Here is a 22,601-nt window from a genome sequence, read left to right as displayed (position 1 = left end):
GAAAGGTTCTCATGAAGAAGCTGATGAAGAAATGGATGAGCCAACAGTGAAGTGAATGGTTAAGCCCAGAAATCAGTAGGACTACACCTAGCTATAAGTCACTAAGTATGGTTTATGGCTGGGGTTAATGCTGGGTCCAGTTCTGTCTAACATCTCCATTAATGGTCTGGATGATGGGACAGTATATCCTCAGCAAGTCTGCAGATTCAAGTGGGAGGACTGGCTGGTACAGTAGAGAACTGTGCTGCCATCCAGAGGGACCTCAACAGGTTGAGGAAATGGGCTGACAGGAACAGCATGAAGTTTAACAAGGAGATGCTCCAAGCTCTGCACCTAGGAAGGAACAACCCCAGGTGCCTGCGTGGGGGCCTCCAGATGAAAAATGGCATGGTAGAGAGGAACCTGGGGATCTTGGCAGACTTGAACACCAACCACAAAGTGTCCTTGCCGTAAAGAAGGCTAATATCAACCTGGGCTGCACGAGGTGAAGTATTACCAACAGGACAAGGGAGCTGGGCCCTCCATTCCACTCAGCCCTGGTGAGGCCCCACCAGGAGCACTGCATTCAGTTCCAAGCTCCCCAGTAGAGAATAGTCATAGACATACTGGAGAGTGTCTAACAAAGGGTCACCAAGAAGACTACGAATCTGTTCAGCCTTGAAGAGAGGAGGCTCAGGGAAGATCTCATCAATACCTGAAGAGTATACCTGAAGGGAAGGTGCAAAGAGGACAGAGCCATAGCAGCAATACTGTTTGACTGGATGTCCTTGAGATATTCCTTCCAACCTGATCTACGCTATGATTCCGCCTCCTGCAATAAAGGATGAGGCTCTGGTGCCAACTTCATGTATTTTAGTAACCACTTGAAAATCTGACCATGAATACAGATGAAGAGACAAAAATTAAAGCACCAAACACAGACAAACTGCTCCAGAACACAAACTGGCCAGCTCTCAGTCCAGAGGATGCTCAGAGTACAGCCTGGAGAAACAGAAAAGTGCACATCCTATTGTTTGGAAAGAGCACAGGAACATAACATCAAGACTGAACTCTCTGTTATTAAAGATGCAATCAGAAAGCTTATGCTGGATAATTCTAGGAAAGACAGACACAAGCAGTTTTAGCAAACAATTCCATCTGAGTTTCTGCCCAGAACTTGCAGACTCAACTTTCCAATTAATGTTCTGTTTCATCCTAACAATCCAAAAGGAATAAACAGTTCACCTCATCTGCTTAATTTCTACACTCATGAAAACTCAGAGCTACTACTTCCAGGAGCAGAGTGGACATACTGGACTTAAGATAACACCCCAGCATATACAAGAATCTTGTTTGCTTTCTTATGGAAAAACAGAAGGAACACACAAAAGAGCACTGCAGGCATGTGCTTCTGCTTTTTGAGCACCAGGTGAGCATGGTTCATACAAGTTAGATAATAAAGCTGCACAGTAGGGGGTGAAAACTGGACAAAGGTCCACTGCTGTAACATTAGACTTTTTCAGAATGAGGCCACGTGGAACATGTACAGTCTTCATGTAAATGATTCAATAATGAGTACAGAAAAAGGGCAAGTCGGTCATTTTGTTTGAATCAAGTAACTGAGGAGCTTTCAGTGTTTTGGATCTGCCAGCTGTGAAAGTGTACATAATATGCTCTTTCAGAAGATCACACCTTTCTCCCATCTCTATGTTTCCAACAGCTTCAGAACTTCCCTCAGTTAGCCTTTTTCTGCTTCAATTCTCTTTATCCAAGAGTATGAAAATCTGATCATTTCCAGAGCTGAGATGGTTCCCAGCTATGCCATACATTAGAGAAGCCAGGCCCACTTCTAACCAAACAGGTCTAGCACAACACTTGGAACAGACATAAAATTCCTAGCACTCCACATGTTCAGGTAACAACTAAGCATCTTACCATAAGACTTTAATAATACCTTGATCATGACGCTCACATTTCTGGAAAAATGCATTTCTAGCAGAGTCTTACTGCCATCACATCGTGAGATGTGTGGAAAGAAATACAGCTTGCATGGCCTTGCACAAGCCACTCTTGAAGGTTTACAAGACCAGCAGATACCAGTATCTACTCCAGATCTGTGGCTTAAAGTCAGAGCCATATGGCAATAGGTACCACATGAAGAGAGAAGGTATGATTCAGAGTATGTCCAGTTGGAAAGAATGGCAGCCCGACAGCCTGCTGCAGAGGATCAAACATGGGAACACAGCAGAGTCTTATCAGAAACTTATAAGCTCTAAAAAGTATATATGTGGAAATAAATAAGCCTAACACTGCTTAGGTATCTTGAAATACCAGCTGTAAGATTTTGTTAAGTACACATGACTTATTCCCACTTGCAAGACCAAATACAGCTTAGACCTTGTGGATACAAAAATAAGACAAACACCTTCTCAACATTTACTAAAAGGTGTTAATCATCCACAGATGTTAATATTGGAAAGCTCAAACAGCATTTTCATTGCCTATTGTACTGTAAGAAAGGCAGATGTTTGATGCCCTCACACTTAGCTAGTATTCAGTCCCTACACCACACACTTCTGAGGTGGATTCCATGGAAACTAAGTTTTCCCTTCCTACACAAATGCAGGATTCACATAAGCCTTCAGACCTCTGGAAATCAAGTCACCAGCTATTCTGCCTTGAATGGTTTCCTGCTGCCGCATGACATTTACAGGCTCTCTCACAGTCACTTCTGCAGAAATGGATCTTGCAACTTATATTGTCTTCTGCACACCCTATCTAGATCCATTGCACAGATCTGTCTCTGTGGCACACAGAGAGGGAAAACGCTGTTCATTATTATGAAACAATCATCTTTTACAAGTACACTACAGCTCCACCTCTTAAATGCTAAGAACTTACTGCAATGGAGGGTAATGCAGTTGCTGTCTAAATAGTTCTACAGCTCCAAAGCCAGAGGCGTAAGTATTTTAGTAAGAAAATATAAAAACAAAACCCACAACCTATTATACCTTTAAGTGTTACTACTTTTGCGGATTTATACCAGAAAAAATGTGACTTAGGAAGACTTCAGCTCATTCTTCACTAACAGGTTTGTCCACTGAGTTGATGGCAAGCTGAGTCTCACATCCATTCTTACACAGATGCGTGAACCTGGCAGCTGCTGTGTGTGAACACGCCATTCCAACTCAACTGAACTCATTTTTCTGCTGCAGGAAAACAGCATTTAAATTCTCCCAGGCCTGCACTGCAGATAGAAGCCAGTCACTTCTCATCACCCATACTGGAGGAACTGAGATGAATCTGCCACAAATTATAACCTTGCCTGATCTCCTTTGCTTTCGGATACACATCACTGCTAAAGCCCCCAAATCTGTCTGACAGTACTACCTAGGTAAAAAAGTCCACAAACCATTCTGAATTCAAAGATAACCTCGTAGTGATGACACCCTCCCTGGTCTATTTCTTGCGAAGGTTGCTCACCTCACTTTTATATGTGCACGGCCTGCTACCAATCTGGTTTTGGTCAGCATTCTTAACTCTGTGGTTACTTTTACAACCTATGTCTGCAATCTTGCCAGATGCATCCTGACCTGCCACTACTTTTAGTGTGTTTCTTCTCTACTACTCAGATCATCTGGTTCATCATTTTCCCAGAAATTTATACTGTCTATTCTGCTGTTACTTACACTTTACTATTTGTCCTTCACATGAAACCTCAATGAATAGGTATTTTTCTGGATCTACTACCCATTCCAGAATCTCTTGCGAGTTTAACCCACAACAGTTCTACCCAGATGTCAGAAACAAAGCTTGAAAAACCACTCATGGAATTAGTGGGAAACCATAGCTCTCTGTAAAAGAAAGCAGAGCAATATCCTTGTATATTCAAAAAGAAGAAAAACACAGATTAGAGGTGCTGGAACAGACCACAAGACTTTAATGAACACTCCTGGATTACTAAACACTAATATTTTTCTGTGAGAAAAGACTTACTATAATCTTTGGAAAGTCATGGAGAACAGCAAATTTGCCAAAGTACTGGAACATCACCAGTGTCACTCCAGTCTTCAAAAAGGGCGAGAAGGAAGACCATGAAAACTACAGACCAGTCAGACTCACCTCTGTTCCTGGGAATGTGATGGAACAACCTGTGCTGGATATGATCTCCAAGCAAGAGAGAGAAAGTTAGGTTGTCAGGAGTAGTCAGCATGGATTCACCAGGGGGAAATCACACCTGACCAAACTGGTAGCCTTCTAGGAAGTCATGACTGTCTAGGTAGATAAGGGAAGAGCAGCAGATGTTGTGTATCTTGACTTCAGCAAGGCTTTCAACAATGTCTCGCATAACACTCTTGTCAGGTAAGCTTAGGAAGTGTGAGATAGATGAGTGGACAGTGAGGTAGATTGAGAAACTGGCTGACTGGTAAAACTCAAAAGGCTGTCATCAGCAGCACAGAGTCTCACTGAAGGCCAGTAACTAGTGGTGCTCCCCAGTGGTCAATACTGTGTCCTGTCTTGTTCAATATCTTTACCAATGACCAGGATGAAGGGAAAGAACGTACTCAGCAAGTTTGCTGATGATACAAAGCTGGGAGGAGTGACTGACACTCAAGACAACTGTGCTGCTATTCAACAAGTCCTGGACAGGCTGGTGAGTTGGGTGGAGAGGAATCTTATACGGTTAAGCAGGGCAAATATAGAGTCCCACAGCCAGAAAGAAATAACTCCATGCATCAGTACAGGTTAGAAACTCTGCAAGGAAGGACCTGGGCATCCTTGTGGACAACAGAATGGCCATGAGCCAGCAGCGTGCCTCTGTGACCAAGAAAGCCAATGGTGTCCTGGGGTGCATTACAAAATGTATGGCCAGTCGGCTGAGGGAGGTGATTCTCCCACTCTCCTCTGACCTGGTGAAGTCTCTTCTGGAGTACTGTGTCCAGCCCTGGGATCCCATGTTCAAGACAGAGAACTTACAGAGAGTCCAGTGGAGGGCTACAAAAATGATTAAGGGCCTGGAGCACCTCCCTTCTGAGGCAAGATAAAGAGACCTGGAAAAGTTTAGTCTGGAGAAGACTGAGAGGCAATCTTATCAATGTTTGTCAATATCTATCAATATCAGGAAGTGGGCAGGCTCTTTCAGCCCAGTGATGGGACAACAGGTTATGACCACAAACAGAAACACAGGAAGTTCCATCCAAACGGGAAAAAAAACCTTGGGACAAGGTGAGGATGAGCACACCTGCCCCTTCAGAAGGCTAAGGTTTTCTGTTTGTCATGCATACTTTCTCTCAAAACCAGAAAGAATGTTGTTGTAGTATGAGCATTCTGTTTCTCTGGGGAATCATCCTATCTTTCATTCAAAGCAAATTTTAGAAGCAGCAGCACACACTTATGATCACAGAAGTTAGCAAGGAGTGTTACTTGAAACAGATCTCATTTCCATTTTGCAAATTGCGTCAGCGGGCCTAAAATACAAAGATAATAGTAGTAAATCCTGTCCTACGTAAAAAGAACAGCAGTTGCACTTGGAATCGTTTTGCCCCGAGCAGTTATTTTCCCTACAGCATGAGGCTGTTGAAAGAATTTGCCTGAGAGCACTTGGTCTGAACACAGGTAATTGACACGAAAGTGAATATACTGAGACTGTAACTTTAATGATGATTCACTTCCGAGAAAGAAGTTGCTTCCAGTCAGGAGCTACGTGTAAAATGACAGACTACGTAATAAATGCTAGTGTTTTAATCTCTTATCATCATGACAAGCTGGTATATTGGGAATTCCACCTGGGCAGGACACAATTTATCACGTTGTCACAGAAATGTGTTACCACTCAATTCAATCCTGTTACATACTTAAACATGCAACCACAGTTCGTTTAAATTGGTAAGTTCAGCACATACTTTGAATTCCTGCGATGAGAATACAACTCCGAAGTTTCACAAGCCAATTTACAAACTGCAGAAAAACTGATTTTCAACACACACAAAAAAAAAAAAAAAGAAAAGAAAAAAAAAAACAACACCAAAAAAACACCACCAAAAACCTGTACTTACAGGAAGAGCAGAGGTGCTGTGCTTAGAACATCAGAGCCGCACTAGCATCTGCTAAGCCTTTCCCCTAAACCTGAGTTCCTAAGCCTGGAGCATTCCCAGCACTGTTTCTACAGTGTTTTTGTAAATATTTGTAAAGAACCACCACTGAAAGACAAGAGAGCATTTGCAGCCACGCCAGTGGCTGCAGAGCTTGCTTAAGCTGTCAGCTGAAGACATAGATGTGCAGGGAAGTGTTGTGCTGTTGTAACACAGGACTTTGATCAACCTCACCTTCAGCAGTGAACAAGGAGGCGAAGAAGTTAGAGCATGACAATTTTTTCCAGAAAAAGCAAGGAGGATGCTGTTGTTTGGATAGAAATTCTTCCTGTAAATGTATGTTAGATACAGATGTAAGAAGCCTGGCTGATAAGCAGACATTGCCCTGCAGAGCGGAACATGCCTCCTCCAGCAGTTACAGCCAAAGTCTGCAGCAAGCACTAAAGTACACAGATTTGCGGAGGATTAGTAATACATAAAGAAAACCCCTTCCAATGTTGCGCACAGTTGCTTCTCACACAGACTGTAGAACAGCCTCTACCCTGCTCCTGAGATCTGACCAACCAATTAGTCCTCATGTGCCAAAACAAGCACAATGCTGATACACAGCCCGGCCTGCACAAAACCATCAAGAGGCTGTGAGTGACTACAGGAGGGCAGAGATGAAGAAAAAACCACCACCACCACCACACTGGGCGCACTCCCTGCCACTCATGCTGCAGCACCTGTAGGCCAAGCAGCCCTTAGGCACCCTTGGCCCAGGCCTGCTGTCACCCTAGGAGCTGAGCTGATAGTGTGATTGTAATCACAGTACTTCGGGAACAAGCAACACATTCCATGTTCCTCCACAGCACATCTACTCTGAGATGTACCAGAGTGTCAGTAGAAGCCAGGTATCAGGTTGGATATTAGAAAGAACTGCTTCTCAGAGCAGTGAGGCAGTGGCACGGTCTGCCCAGGGAGGCGGTGGAGTCACCACCCCTGTAGGTATTCAAGAACCACATGGATGTGGCGCTGAGGGATGTGGTTAGTGGGCATGGGGAGGGTGGGCTGATGCCTGGACTCACTTATCTTAGAGATCTTTCCCAACCGTTGCGATTCTATGACTCTACAACAAGCCCCAGCTCTTTTCGCCAGGGTAGGCATCCAGTGCACCGCCACCGACCTGCAGCACGCACAAAGGCCCCCTCCATCCCAGCAGCTCACCGACACGAACGCCTCCCCGGCCCCTTCCCCACAGCCGGCCCCGGAGGGCAGGGCCGGGCCTGGCGCTCACCTTCTCTTTGGCGGGCGCGGAGGCCGCCAGCTGCTCCCCGCCACGGCCGAACCTGCCGCCGTCGCCGATCTCCACGCGGATCAAGCGGTGCCGGGGGGAGATGTACCGCACCTCGGGCGGCGTGCCGGGCCGCCGCTCGCTCTGGCTGCGGGCGAGCAGCGGGGAGCCGGCGGGCGCGGAGGCGGCGGCACCGCACGAGGCGGAGGAGAAGGCGCGGGGGGCGGCCGGGCCCGGCTCGTCGGGCGTGCAGGGCTCGGGCCGGCACAGGGCGCGCAGCTTGCGCAAGGAGGAGCCGGGCCCGCTGTAGGGGTCCTCGAAGTCGCGGTCCTTCTGCGCGCGGTAGGCGCGGAGCAGCTCGCTGGTGTCGTCGCGCAGGTGGCGGTGCGGGAAGCCGGGCGAAGTGTGGTGCTGGTGGCGGTGGAGGTGCGGCGGCCCGTCGGGGCGGGGCGCGCCGCCGGCACCGTTGCGCTTCTCCCGATAGTCGGGCCGCGGAGGCTGCGGGGGGCTCTTGGTCTTGTTGTTGCCCAGGCTGAAGTACTTATTCAGCCATTTAGCCATCGTCCCCGCCGGCCGCGGCCCCCTCAGCGACTAGCGCTGCCCCCGCCGCCCTGCGCGCCGGCCCCGCTCGCCGCCGCCCGCATGGAGCAGCTGGGCGGCGGGGCGGGCGGGCCGGTCGCCCCGCTCCGCTCCGCTCCGCGTACAGGCGGCTTCCCCGCCACCGAGACGCCCCGCTTCCCCGCGGGACGCAGCCGCTCCCGGCCGAGCCGCAGCTCCGCTCTCGCGAGCGCCGCCGCCGTGCCTGCACCGCGGCCCGGCCTGACCTCAGCACGCAGCGGGGCGGGGGACGCGGCTGCGCGGGGCGGGGCAGCAGGGGACGGGCGGGGCGGGGAGGGGCTGCCTCAGCCCTGGGGAGGAGCGCGGCCGCGGGATGGGGCGAGCGGCGCTTCCAGCGTGGAAGTGGAACAGCGCCATTTGGAAGTGACCGTCACCGGGGAATCGCACAATATTCCCATTTGGAAGGGACTCAAATGAGTCATGGAATCATGGGAATACTAAGGAAAAGACCTGTAAATCAACAAGTCCAACTGTCAGCCCATCCGCACCATGCCCACTAATCACATCCCTCAGTGCCCCACCCACACGGTTCTTGAACACCTCTAGGACGGTGACTCCGCTCTCTCCCTGGGCTGCCCGTGCCTCTGCATCACCACTCCTGAGAAGAAATGTCTCCTAATACCCAACCTGAACTTTCCCTGGTGCAACTTGAGGCCATTCCCTGTCGTCCTATTGCTCGGGGCCAGGTTTACAGCCCTGTGCAGCCCGTTCCATGCCCACCTCCCTCTGGTGCAGCCCCTTTCCCTGACCCTCATCCACCCCTCCCCTGGCACAGCTCCATGCCGTTCCCTCGGGCCCTGTCGCTGTCACACAGAGCAGAGCTCAGCGCTGCCCTCCGCTCCCTGTGAGGAGCTGCAGCCGCCATGAGGGCTCCCCTCAGCTCCTCTGCTCTGCTCTGAGCACACAAAAGATCCACAACTTCTCCTTCACCATCTTTGTAAACCCCCCTTTGTATGTTCTGTTATGGCTTTAAGTTATTATGCCACCGAAACTGCATCCAGTGCCCAAGGTGAGGCCACACCATATAGAGCAGAGTGTGACAATTTCCCTTGCCCAGCGGGCAGTGCTGGGCCTGATGCAGTATAGAGTACAGCTAACCTTTGCAGCCACCACCACTGTTGCCATTAGCAGCAGCAGTGTCCTTCTGGGGTTCCTCATCCCCCACCATAAGGAGGAAGGAGTCATGGGTCCTGTTCCTCTCCCAGATGGGCTGGGGCACTGAAGCCTCTGTCTGGAGAAGCCATAGGCCTGTAGCCAGGGCTGTGCCCTCCTGCCATTTTCCTCAGTTTGAGCCCTGACATCACAACCCCACTGCCTGTGTGTGCTGTTCCCTTCCATGAGACAGAGGTCTTTGACCATATCCTCAGGGAAGGGCACCAGGCTCTGCTGCTGGCTTGAGATGGTGCTGCTAAGCAAAGAAGATGTAGTGGTGTTTGTAAGTAGATGCCTTTCCCAGATGAGTTCCCTTATGTGTTCTAGTGAGTTGGAGATGTTATCTGCATGAATCACACTGATTTATTGTCAGGAGGGTTTTTCATGTGGGCCACTGTTGCTGTGACTGGTTAATATTGCTTGCTGTAACTTTCTCCTCTTGCACAGACAATTAGCAGGTCCTCCCATGTTTTCTTCTGAAGTGCTGTGTTAGTCTCATCTGCATTGTTAGTATCTATCACTAATTAATTGGTCTGGTCTTGAAGAAAGCTGGTAGCATTGAATGGATGTTCAAGTGCAGTTATGAACATCCTTAGGCTGATCCCTCTAGCCCATCTATGGCCTCTGCAACGAGAAAGAAGATCAAAGAACACTCCAAGTGGGACCTAGACTTGGCAGTGCTACAATTGTGGGAACTAGTCTGGAACAGGAGGCTACCACTGTTTATCTGTTCAGTCTGCACTGCAGGATTCAGCTTACAAAATGGTGAAGTCCCCACTAATTACATCCTTGGGAGGCTTCCATCAGCCAAGATTCAGAATACCAACACAAGCACTAAAACCTTGGTTCTTTGCCTCCTTTTGGAACCACCAATATCACCTCTTCAACTCAAATCAAGTTTATGACAGGGTTTTCAGACCTATGCTTTCATGTGGAGGACCATCTTCCCGTTGAGTCACTTGGGCCCTCTTTTTATCTCATACTTTCTATCCATAAAGGGGGGGGTGAGGGGGGAGAAGAGAAAACACTAACTGCATGGGATTACAAGCCAGCTGTGTAGAGCCCTGCTTGCATTTTTGTACTGTTGAAATCCAACCTCAGAGCCATACCTGTGATATATTTGGCACACTCAGCTTCAGTCATGATTTCTGAAGGCAGAATAAAGTAAATTGTGCTCACTGCTTCAGTAGTGATAGATTAGACTTTCACACGTTTTTTTTTCCTTGGGTTTTGTGGGCCATTTTAACCTTGTTCTTGGCACATTCACACATTATGGAAAGCTCCATTCTCTTTTGAATGCCAGAAAATTTACTGGGTTTGGTCACCTTGCTCAGACTAAGTCTGAACATTGTATAGTGTCCTTCGGAGAGCAGAGCTCCTCCATTGCCAACATAGGGTTAAAATGACCATAGCTTTTAACAGAACAGTGTTCCTGACTGAAATGAACACTGGAAGGTGTCCAGCATCTTACCTGGTGACAGCCAGGGTCCTTCACATAGCTGAGAACTCCCAGAACTTCTATTTCTAGGAATGTCCCTTATGCAAAAGTATGAGTTTCTGCCCAGAAGGGAGATGAGCTTCAATTTCTTTAAGACTCCAAGGACCTCATTGCTCAGAAAACCAGCTTCCTAATTGCTCCCTAATTCCTGTTCTACCAGTCTTTCCACCAAGAATTTGGCTCCAGTATGGGGGCATGGGAAAGGCAGGAAGGCCCCAGGAGTACAACAAGCTCAGTTCCGCAGCCATCACTTATGGATGTATAAAGAACTGCATTTTAAACACTGCTTTTGCAGATGGATAGGTGAAAAAATGCTACCAGTGCAAGGCAGCTTATCTAATACTTCAGTGGTTCTCTTAATTTACCTACCTTAAAATCACATCAGTGGGTGAAAAAAGGAAAGCTGGGGAGACTGGGTAAGCCCAAGAAAAGTCCAGCCTGGGTGCTAACTGGCATAAATGAAAGCAAAAGTATCTGAAAGACAGCATAGCAGAAAAATGAGATTAATTTTCTGCCACCTGTTGAATATACCAGCCTCAAGCTTGCACCAACCTGAGCCTGTAAGGACCATAGCACTCCTGGCTGCTTTCCAGGCCCATGCTCACGCAGGTGAACCTACAGCATGACTGATCTCTGTTCTGTGACACACGGATCTATGGAGGAACCAGGCTTCATCTTTTCAGAGCCTGGAATGGAATTATGAATTCTGGCTGGTTATTTAATCACTTTATTTTATTTTATTTTATTTTATTTTATTTTATTTTATTTTATTTTATTTTATTTTATTTTATTTTATTTTACTTTATTTTATTTTATTTTTTAAAGCCAGATTTTGGAAAGAAGGGTCAGTAGATCTGCTCCTGTTTAGCTTTTCATCTCTTGAAGTAGAAGCACTGGGAGAGGTTTGTAATTTGCTCCAACTTAGAGAATGAGTAATACTGAGATTCTTGTTGCCAGCAAGACCAAAAGAAGAGCTGGAATTTGATACGTATATATTATTACATACAAGCGTATATTATTTTACATTTGTGCTGAGTGCGCACACTGCTAATTATATTTATTTAGTTAAATTATGAAGTTAAGGAGCAACTTCTTGGGAATTTACAAGACATTTATTTCCCCTCGTGCGTCTCGTTTCCATGTGTAATAAGTATTGCTATATATTTTAATTGCATTTTAAATTAAGATAAAGAGGAAAAAGAAGCAAGTGCCACACATAGCAAATAACTTTCTGGGTTAATAAACATACAAGCAATGTTGCCATATATAATTTCACAGTTCTCTAAGAAAACAAGTACAACATTTTTCTGTATTTATCAGCTCTTCCAACTGGAATTCTCACAAGGATGGAAAGTAGGAATTACACTGTTTTTCACAGCTTTGGGCTGGGCAAAACATCACAAGCATTCAACACTTTAAAAAATGCCATCATAAAACTGAAAATGTTTACTTTATTGATATGCTTCTTTCTTGGTGACTGATACTGGATATTTCAGAAAGGGTGTGTAATGTCCATAATGATTTTGGAGTTCTCCTAATTGTGCATATTGCATCATGGTCATGTAACGATTCTAGATTAGTTTGTGACCTATAGCCCATTATATTTCTAAATATTTTCCTTTCTGTGTATGTATGTGGCTAAATGTGAACATCTGATTTTTCTGCTTTCCAAAGTGATCACCTACAGCAACCAGATCACTTCTGAGTAGGTAGGAGTGCTCATTCTGGAATCAGTTTTGGTTACTGAAACCCAGCTGATTCTTCTCACTCTGTCTTACTGCAGGAAAAGAAAGGGAGCTGCTTTTCATATTTTTCCTTCCAGGTAATCTCTTTCCTCCCAAGGACCAGTGTAGTTTGTGTCCAATGATTCTGTCATTTATCTTATGAACAAGGTCAGATTTTGAAGTTTTTCTCTCACTTTCAGATGCACCATAGAAAGAACTGCTCATAAAGCCAGCTGGCATTAGGACATTGTTCACTTGCAAGCATTCTGAAGGTTTCTGGCAGGAGAACAATACGGGCTGCATCACAGGTTTGCTTTGGATGTGGGCAGTCTGGAATCATAGGATTTGAGCTTTCCAACACCAGCAGCTCATCAGAAAATGATTAGGTCTGGCAGAGATGTAGCTGCAGCAGCAGAAAGTTCTTCATGAATTGTAAAATCTGCCTGGGGACCTTCATTCAGCCTGTGAGGCTGAGCATTCGCTGGCTCGGCTGGATAAACAGTCGTTTTGTTGCAAGGATTTTTATTTATTTATTTTTCCTTGCTTTATGTTGCAATATACAATAATCTCAGAATTTCTGGTTTCTGCTCTGAGGCTCAGTACTACATGTATCTTCATAGCAGTAATGCTAGTGATGAAAAGTTGGGCAGTGCCACAGGGGCCCAGAGTGGCGCTGTGATCTCCACAGCATGTAGCTCAGACCTCAGCTGGAGAAGGCTCTAAACATGCAGATTTACACTGGCCTGGCTTTCACTGGTAGATTGGACTTGAGTTCAGGATATTCTGTCCAACCGAAATTATTCTGTGCATCCACGAATCTGCTCTCCTTTTTATGTACTCTCCAGCTCCTGTGCTCTTGTGCTGCATAAGATAGAACATGTTCTGACCTGAAAGCCTCTGCTGGCACAACAGGAGGATTTTCCTGATGGATATGCTTCGTGGCTGCCCTACTGAGATGTCGTTATTCATCCTGAACTCAAAGCTGTTGTACTACTCCACAGCCTTCCCATTGTTTGCTGCTTTGCAGTTGTCTATATATGTTTTGTTGGTACTTCTCACTTAACTTGTTTGCTTAGAACCTCTTGGGGGATCCTCCATTTCCTTACAATCTGTAAGAAACCTACATAAATTTAAGTCATCAGTGTGTTTTGCCAGCTGAATGTTCAGACTCTATTCTTGGTTATTATTAGCAAACATCAGCAGTCTTAACATGGATCCCACAGGCATGCTCTTGTTAACCTCCTTCAGACATGATCATTGGCCATTTATTCCTTCATTTCCAATCTCTTAACCAGTTTTTAATCTCTCACAGGGTTTTACTATTAGTCCTTTATTACTTCAATTCCCTGATAAGTTTCTTGTGAGAAGCAGTACCAGGAGCCTTATTGAAAGCCTAACTACATCCTATACCCGAGTCATGCATTTAACTTTTTCACTGAATTCTAAAATAAATGACTTTGCTTTCCAAATTTTCTTTTTAGACTGATCCAGGGACTCTGTGCATGTTCATATTAAAGTGATGCACTTCAGGTTTTGAAGATACTTTGCTGTTCCTAATTATATTATTTTCAAAAAGACTTACCAGAACTCTCAGCAGTCCAGCGAATTACAGAAGCCAATGCATCATCTCTCCTAGAGGAGTTTCGTGCTTACAGTGCAATGGGACCAAGTTTTGCCTTGGTATACTGGCTTTCCCATGCAGTATTCATTTAAAAAAGTTTCTGCTCATATTACACTAGGAGTGTCAACACGGGCCAGTCTTTCCTATATCTGACAATGTACCCTTCCAACGACAGAAACAAGAACTAAATAATAGTAGCTCAAAAATTGCCAACTATTTTTTCCAGGCTTTAGTTCTAAAACAGATATGATATATTTTGATTATTTCCTCTATACACATTTTGTAATACTTATCAGTCTAGGCTAAGGCAAGAAAAGCATTGTCTCCAGTCTTCCACATTGTTCTGCCATGAGTTTCACACTCTCCCTTACAGTTCTTGGGGGGTTAGGGGAGGGATGCGAGTAGACAGAAAACAGAGGTGAAGGAAACCAGATTTGTTGGCATCTTCCATTCTGAACAAAGATATATGATTTCTGCACAGACTGAACACTGACACTGACAATCCATGACATCAGCTGAGCCTCTAAACCACTAGAGATGTGTTTACTACTAAATTCTGACAACATTAGTTCTGACATCAAGTGCAGCATTGCACAGGCAGGAGACTGTGAAGTTTAATCACTAATGCCAAAATACAGATTTACATCATGACATATGAACTGTTTGCACTGAAGCATTTTATTGATAGAAATAGATTTTCCCATTTGTAATTTGTATTCTTTTTTTTTTTTTTTTTTTAGACAGCTCTCTGCTTTACCAGAAAATGTATGTAGTAATATAAGGTTGGTTAATTTTCTTGTTTATCTGCATGGCTTAGTGAATGAAGTGTAGTCATTCACATTCCAGTGTTGCTGGAGGGAAATGTAGAAGGTAGGAGCTATTCCCTCATGGTATAACAGGGAGAGTGAAGCCATGGTACTCTGATGCAGTGACACAAATGAGAAGTCATGGAAAGAAAAAAGGAAAAGAAAGAATTCAAAGATCAAAATGCACTTCTAAAATTAAAAATTACTTTGCTATAGTACCATAGGAGGAAGGAAAATGTGACGCTAAACCTGAAGAAATAGAACAAAACACATTACAGCAATAAATTTACTAGGTTACTTAGTGTTCTTCTTTCAAAAAAAGGCCACCCAGCTGAAAAAAAGGCAGTGTTGCAACTGTTTTTAAGAAGGGTAGAAATGATGACCCAGGGAACTACCAAAACCAGCCTCAACTCTGTGTCAGGGGAGATCATGGAGCAGATCTGCCTGGAAGCTATGCTAAGGCACACCTAAGAGAGGGAGGTGACATGGGATAACCAGCACGGCTTCACCAAGGGCAGGTCCTGTCTGACCAACTTTGTCATTTTTTGTGATGTTCTAATTGCACCAATGGACTGGGGAAGAGCCACTAATGTCATCTATCTGGACTTTAGTAATGGCTTTAACACAGTGCCCCAAAAGATCCTTTGCTACAAATTGGAAATATGTGGATTGGACAGAGCGGATGGGGATTATATTACCCCGAGGATTATGGTCAAAGGCTCAATATCCAGATGGAGTTCACCAACAAGTGGTGTCACTCAGACAAGCTATGAGGTGCAGCTGACACACCAGGAGATGGAATGCAATCCAGAGACTCAGACAAGCACAAGCAAAGGGCCCAGGTGAGCCTCATGAAGTTCAACAAATCCAAATGCAAGGTTTACACCTGTGTAGCAGCAACCCCCACTACAAGTACAAGCTGTTGGTTGTGAGAATAAAGCACAGTTCTGCCAAAAAGGACCTAATGGTACAGGTGGATGGCAGCTGGATATAAGCCAGTGATGTGTCCTGACAGCCCAGAAGGCCAACCATATCCTGGGCTGCATCAAAAGAAGTCTAGTCAGCAGGCAAGGAAGGTGATCCTGCTCCTCTGCTCTGTGCTGGTGAGACCTCACCTGGAGTACTGCATCCAGATGTGGAGTCGTCAGTACAGAAAATACGTGAACCTGTTGGAGCACATCCAGAGGAGGGGCACAAAAATGATCCCAAGGATGGAATATCTCCACCACAAGGACAGGCTGAGAGAGCTGGGGCTGCTGAACCCAGAGAAGAGAAGGCTCTGGGGAAACCTGATACTGGCCTTTCAGTATCTAAAGGGAGGCTATCAAAAGGAGGGGAATAGACTCTATAGCAGGGTCTTTTGAGACAGAACAAAGAGAAATGATTCCAAACAAAAGGAGGGAAAATTTAAACTGGACATAAGGAAGATGTTTTTTACAATAAGTGTGACAAGATGCTGGAACAGATTGCCCAGAGAGGTGGTGGGCATCCCCTCCCTGAACACATTCAAGGTCAAGCTGCTGGGGCTCTGAGAAACCTGATCTAACTGTAGGTGTCCCTACTAATTGCAGGGAAAGTGGACTAGGTAACCTATAAGAGTCCTTACAAGCTCAAATGATTTTATCATTCTAAAATCTTTCATATTATATGGACATGTAGTCATGCTTTAGAAAATAAAGACTAATAAACCAATGTCAGGCCAGTGATCTTATAGAAAAACCAATCTTAATGAACTCAAATATCAACTCAGTGGGATTTTCTTGTCATCTAAAACAACACCAACCGGTTATTAACCACAGCATTTACCTCAAAAGACTAGCTATGGAATGCAAGAACATGGGACTGGCATTCACTGCCAGGAATTTCTGGTTCTTCAGGAAGAGCACTGAGTAAAACCCAGAGTCTTTTGTTTACAGTTAACAATGCCTTCCCTAGTCAGGCAGCAAGGTAAGGACGTGAACTAGAGAATGCAGAAGTGTATAGACACTATTCCTCCTCAGGTTACAGAACATTGTGTTGCCCACCGTTGGAGGGAGAGAAGCTATACCTCCAAGATCACTGTTGCACAAGTTTTGGTATCATATGGTTATGAATATGGCAAGTCCATTTACTTTCAGCTAGATGTGAAGTAGAGTTGTGGAAGGATCTCTGTATTTGAAATGAGGACCTTAAGCTACCAGAAGGAGTGGGGAGTAATAGATTGTCACCGCTCATGAGTAGCTGAGAGTAATTTCAGACCTTTAACCACACTATAACTCAAAGAAGAGCCGTTGGTGTTTTTTCTCTTCACATCAAATTGTCATACATGACTTGGGAGTTACAGAATATAGAACTGTTGAATCCACCCTAAAAAGGCCTGTTCAGTCACAACAACTCCTAATATTACTTTGCATGGAGATACATGCTACTTTTGATGGATATAACAGAGTATTTAAAAGCAACAGGCATGGAATTTCACCCATCTTGCCTTCACTGTGCTTCTCTTCAGCAGAATGTAAAAATAAGACTTGCTGACTTAACATCCTACATTTCTGCAGTGTTCTTGAAAGATTGATATAGAAAGCCCTCTGTTCTCCCTCAGTGCTACACTGGATTAGCAAGGGATCTGAGTTTTGACTTTTCTGTCATTGTCTGAAGACAGTCAGATTGAATGCTAATACAGGGCTTAGTGTTAATCACATTATATGAACTTGCATGTATGGTGACAACAGTGGCCAAAAGAGGTTTTGCGTTTGCCATGTGCAGAGCAAGTACAAAGAAAAATTCAGCAAGCATTCTTTGTGCTATATCCTCACCAAAGTCTTCCTTCAGCAGAACAGTGGCTCATACAGAAGCAGAAATGCAACGTAAGCTAGGTGCTCTACGTTTTGAAGGTGGGGCAGCAGGCACAGTGCAGTGCATGGTTCTTTCTGTATCTCAATAATGAAGGTAAACAGAAAATGGAGTAATAAAGCAGTAGTTTTAATAAGATGGCATAAAAAGAGAACAGTAAATAGTGAGTCAATCTTAAGTCCCTTCAGATGCTGGGAGACTTGCTTTCATGTGGCATTGGAGAGATCCCAAATGGATTTTCCCAAGGCATGCTGTGCAAGTTCTGTCCTGGAGATGTTCCTTCCCCCTCCCATTCCATGGTGTCTTTTATCTTGTGTAAATATACAAAACCACAGATCTTCTTCTGACAGGCTGGAATGTTATCTCTCTTACAACATTCACCAGCATGCAGTGCAGGCTGGCACAGGACACTTCAGCAGATTCTCTTATGGTGATTACCTGTGTTAACACATAAGCTACTCACTCTTAAGTGTAGGGGCTGTTAGAACAATCATTACATGATCAGGATGGTTAACACTTAGTGTATGATGTTTTCTCAAGGGCTCTCTGTACCTCTGTACCCTGATACAGGGTGATATCATGTGGAAATGAACGTTAACAGAATAGAGTGAAGAGACAGAGAAACCAAAGATAAGATTGTGTTTGACTTGTTTATGACCTTGTAACCATCCCGAAAGATGGCATATTACACACAAAGGTATCTAACACAGTGGAAAGTACATACTTTCTGTAAAGATGCATTAGGTAACACATCAGAACAAGATCCTATCAAGTGTTCAAAGCCCTGTGGAAGAGGTGTATCATTTCAGCAGAAATGGAAACCTTTAATAAAGCACAGAGAAAAATGCAAAAGTCCAGATGCTTTACAGCTGACAGCATTAGGAAAGTTCCTGTCACACAGAAAACAAAGCTAGAGAAATAATTCCTCCATACATCAGGATCAGTAAGAATTAAATGGCAGAAAACTTACTCTGTGGCCACTGCGAAGTGGGAAAAAAACAGTTTTAATTTGTTGATTGACCACAGAAATTGAACAGCAATTGGAAGAATCTGGCACACTGTTGGTACTGGCACAAGGTTTTAAAATTGAATGAAATCTGCAGGCTGTATGTTTGTACATTTCAGAAGTTCTGCTTCAGCAAACCACTTGGATTCTGTTATGCACCTGTAGCATCTGTGAATTAAGTAAATCCTTTATTTGAGTGTACTGGTGGCTTTAAGTCACAGGTTACCTATGTCAATATTTTGATGCAAACTGGGAAAAGGAGTTCTCATATCCTAGAGTCAGTTATGTCTGAAATGATCTGTAGAATCACAAAAAAGATCTGGGTGGACATGTGTTGATCAGAAACTGTGGGAAAACAGACATCCATGTAAGACTTTGGAAGGGAAAAGATAAAAACGGCGAATTAATTCTATACAAGCACATCTTAGATCAACAGCAATCACTGACCCCCCAGATAGGATGACACAATTTCATTAGCAACACATTAATTAGGGACAAGCTACATTTTGTAACTTGGATTTAGGCAGTTCACTGAAGATTAGTCAGCTGCTCAGTATTCTTTCTGGTTATTTTTCAAGTGACATGCAACACAGGTGAGTCCTACTTCACCTCCTCTGTGTTTTCTACAAAGCTGTCAATCCTGCCTGTGCTGGCCATACCATGTCTATCTTGGCTATATCTAGCCTCATGGTATGATGAACCATGGCCAGTCTGGGAAGAAATTATCATGTTTCACAGAAGATTAGGATGGATAAAACAGGCATAGAAGAAATTGACTATTTTTGAATATTCATAAAATCTCCAGATGGAAAATTTGCATTTATGTTTAGCAACATTGTGGAGTTTTCTGACTTGACTTGGGGTCATGTCTGCTAAAAATTCCATTTCACTGTGAAGAAAAAGGAAAATTCTTCACATTGAAGTAGCTTTTCTCTCACCTGCAAAAATCCTGTTCTGTGGATGTCCATTGCACATTTTACTGACAGTGGCACTGATGCATTGCTTCAGGTCAGCTGTTCAGGAGGTGTAATTTTAAAAACATTAAAGTGAATTATCAAATAATTCTGACAACAAATAAAGGAGTGAAAAATTTCCCTGCTTCTCCCAGTTTCTGGGATAAATCTCTTTGTTAATGAGGAAACACATCTTGTTTAAAGAGCTCCACACAATGCTTTTAGTATGTGTAGAAGTGACAATTTGACTTAATGGGAAAAAATAAATTAAAAAAATCCTGCAGTGTTCTTGACCCTCTTTCACATTAAGCTCAGAATACCTAATTACTTTTTCAGTACAATGAATACAATGAAGGAAAAGCACTTCATAGGAGTTGCTATAACTCTCCAATAAAGTTGTCAGGAGAATTCTTTTCATAAGTTGTTAATAACCCATTTTTGCTGGGCACTTCTTCAGTATGAGCTTATCAGCAGAGAACTGGAACAGAAACCTAGAATCATAAAATCACTCAGGTTGGAAAAGACCTTAAAGATCACCAGGTCCAACCACAACCTAACCATACTACCCTAACTCTCTGAACAAGAAGAAAAGTTTAATGTGTAGATGATTACCAGAGGTGTCTTCCAATTCTTATAATTCCATGATTCTGTGTATGGGTTGTTTTAATAACACTTCAAGGAGCTAAAGAGATGGAATTTAAATCCAGAGACTCTAGAAAATGAATGCATCTGCCCATGAACATTTACAAGCCTCTAAAAAAGCTGAAGAAGTGTAGCATGCTGACCTCAGCCTCAGCAATTGCACAAGTAATTATCTACAGATGCTTCTGAAATGTACAAGCAGCAACTACTTGGACAAAAAATAAAATAAAATAAAATAAAATAAAATAAAATAAAATAAAATAAAATAAAATAAAATAAAATAAAATAAAATAAGACATTCTATAATCTTGTTTTCAGAGATGGACTGTACAGTAGGTATGGGGTGAGGCGTTGTTCCATGTGGAAATCAAGGAAAGAACTTCATACTGAGTTCATTCAGTTGGTGCACTAATTGAGTGTGAGTTCTATGGAAACACAATACAGTTCTGCAATTAAAGGCTGAATTATTATACCTATAAGAAAGTTGTTAAATTAAGTTTCTGCACGCAACTTTAATTCCAGCATTACTCAACTTTACAATGCAAGTGGCACATTCACTTATTGTACCTTATTTTAGCACTGCCTTCCTTTAAGTAGAGGGGTGGATTAATGACTTCCAGAGGTCTTGTGCCACCTCACTTGCATGACATTCCAGTAACCACAGAAAGACAATTACAGATTCTCCAGCTTGACTTTTTAGATTGGTTATGCATTTACCTTTAGACCTGTCAGGAGACAGGCATGCAGATTTTGCAGTTGATTCCTTACTCCTTGTGGATCTAAGGAAGCACGATATTACTCCTGCTTATCTTGACCAAGTACTGCCTTTGTACTGTCAGCAGCAGTCATTTGCAGTGCGTTTGTATGGCCAGGTGGACTCTGAGGGGTAAACAAGTTCTGACTGGCAATGGCCTGACACACTATAAGATACTGTCTGTGTTTTTAGCCACTGACAGAAACATCCACTGATATCAAAGACAGTGCTGTTCTTCAAGACTTCCTTCAGTTCATGATTCACAACTTCTTGGTCATTTTCCCCAAACTTGCAGGAACAGAAATTTGCACCAAGTTGACATTGCCTCTCAATGCCAACATTTTCCTATGCTTATGCCCGTGCCAGGAGCTAAGGCAGCTCTCTGTGGCTGACCTCAGGGCATCCTCTGCAGCACAGCACCTTGTCATCTCCAGCCTGCGTTTCTGTGGCCTGGATGAAGGAGTGCTGACTGTGTGGCTGCTCAGCTCCTTGCAGAGCCAGGCCACCAGCTTCATGTGATGGCTCATTGACAGAGAAGTGCAGTGGTGCACCTCACTGGCCCCCAGCCACCCCTCCCCTGGCACAAGCTCCATGCCGTTCCCTCTGACCCTGTCGCTGTCACACAGAGCAGAGCTCAGGGCTGCCCTCCATACTGTGAGGAGCTGCAGCCGCCATGAGGGCTCCCCTCAGCTCCTTTGCTCTGCTCTGAGCACACAAAATGTCCACAGCTGCTCCTCACAGATCTTCTCCTCCAGACCTCACTTTCATAGCCTCCTTTTGGACATGCTCTAATAGTTTTACATCCTCTGGCACCAGGTGGAGCAGTGCTGCTGAAAGGAGACATGGTATGCGTTTGGATTGAACTTTTTTCTCCACAGCAAAAGACTTGTGCTCACAGGCCACTCCAAAGCTGGCTGACTGCATACGCAAAAGGTTTAATAGCACAGCAGTAGTAGCTGAGCTTGTCTCTACTTAGCGTCAGGAACAAAGGAGATTTTTAGAGGATTATAGAATGGAGACAGATTCTGTTTTCCCACAGCAGTTCCTAGCACAGGCCTCGCAACTCTGACTCATGGAAAAAGCATCATGTTATGAGTGAGTCTCCAGTAACTGAGCCCTGCTTTGAGGGACAACTCTTGCCGACAAAATGAACAGGAAGTAATACAGGTATATTTATCTTTCAAGATAGTAACCTGGGAGAACCTTTAACATGATAACCAATTTGTTAATTACCCTTTTAGAATTCCTTTCATTATGAAATACAACTTTGCCTTTTACACTACTGACTCAGTATTAGATCATTAGTGAGAGTGTCAGAGGTTAATATTCTTTAAATTCCCAATTCTGAGTTATTATTCAAGATATCCAAGGATCTGTGTTCCATACACCTGCTAATGTCAAAGTATGGAACAGGCATTATGATCTTTACTTGCCGTTAATTCTCTGTTAATGATAGCATAGACTGACTGTTTATGTTTCCAATGAATTCAAGAAAACTCTCTCATTTTAATTTTGTGTTTTTAACAAGTTGCTTTTCCATGCTGACCCATGTTGTCAGGAAGAGAGGATCATTCCATGTCATACTATCTTTCTTTAAATATGGAGAATATGGCAGTGTAGTCCTACAGACATCCTGCTCACAAGTCCTGGA

General features: G+C 44.1%; 1 protein-coding gene across 3 annotated transcripts in view; it reads right to left on the bottom strand.

Annotated features, from left to right (window-relative positions):
- The window catches only part of SHB (SH2 domain containing adaptor protein B), a 68,870-nt gene extending 60,665 nt beyond the window's left edge, over nt 1-8,205 (bottom strand). The window contains exon 1 of one of the 3 annotated variants that reach the window (XM_085529503.1): nt 7,348-8,205. In XM_085529503.1, the coding sequence (XP_085385629.1) occupies nt 7,348-7,905 (558 nt within the window). In that variant the 5' untranslated portion in view covers nt 7,906-8,205. The remainder of the gene's footprint in view (nt 1-7,347) is intronic. The other 2 variants (XM_085529502.1, XM_015849495.3) reach the window with 2 other exon arrangements.
- Between the last annotated feature and the right edge of the window lie 14,396 nt (nt 8,206-22,601).

The sequence above is a fragment of the Coturnix japonica genome, chromosome Z (assembly GCF_054131305.1).
Source record: "Coturnix japonica strain WE chromosome Z, WE-NBRP24, whole genome shotgun sequence".
Lineage (NCBI taxonomy): Eukaryota > Metazoa > Chordata > Aves > Galliformes > Phasianidae > Coturnix > Coturnix japonica.
Note: the sequence above shows the minus strand (reverse complement) of the source record. Positions and strands in the feature narration are given on the sequence as shown.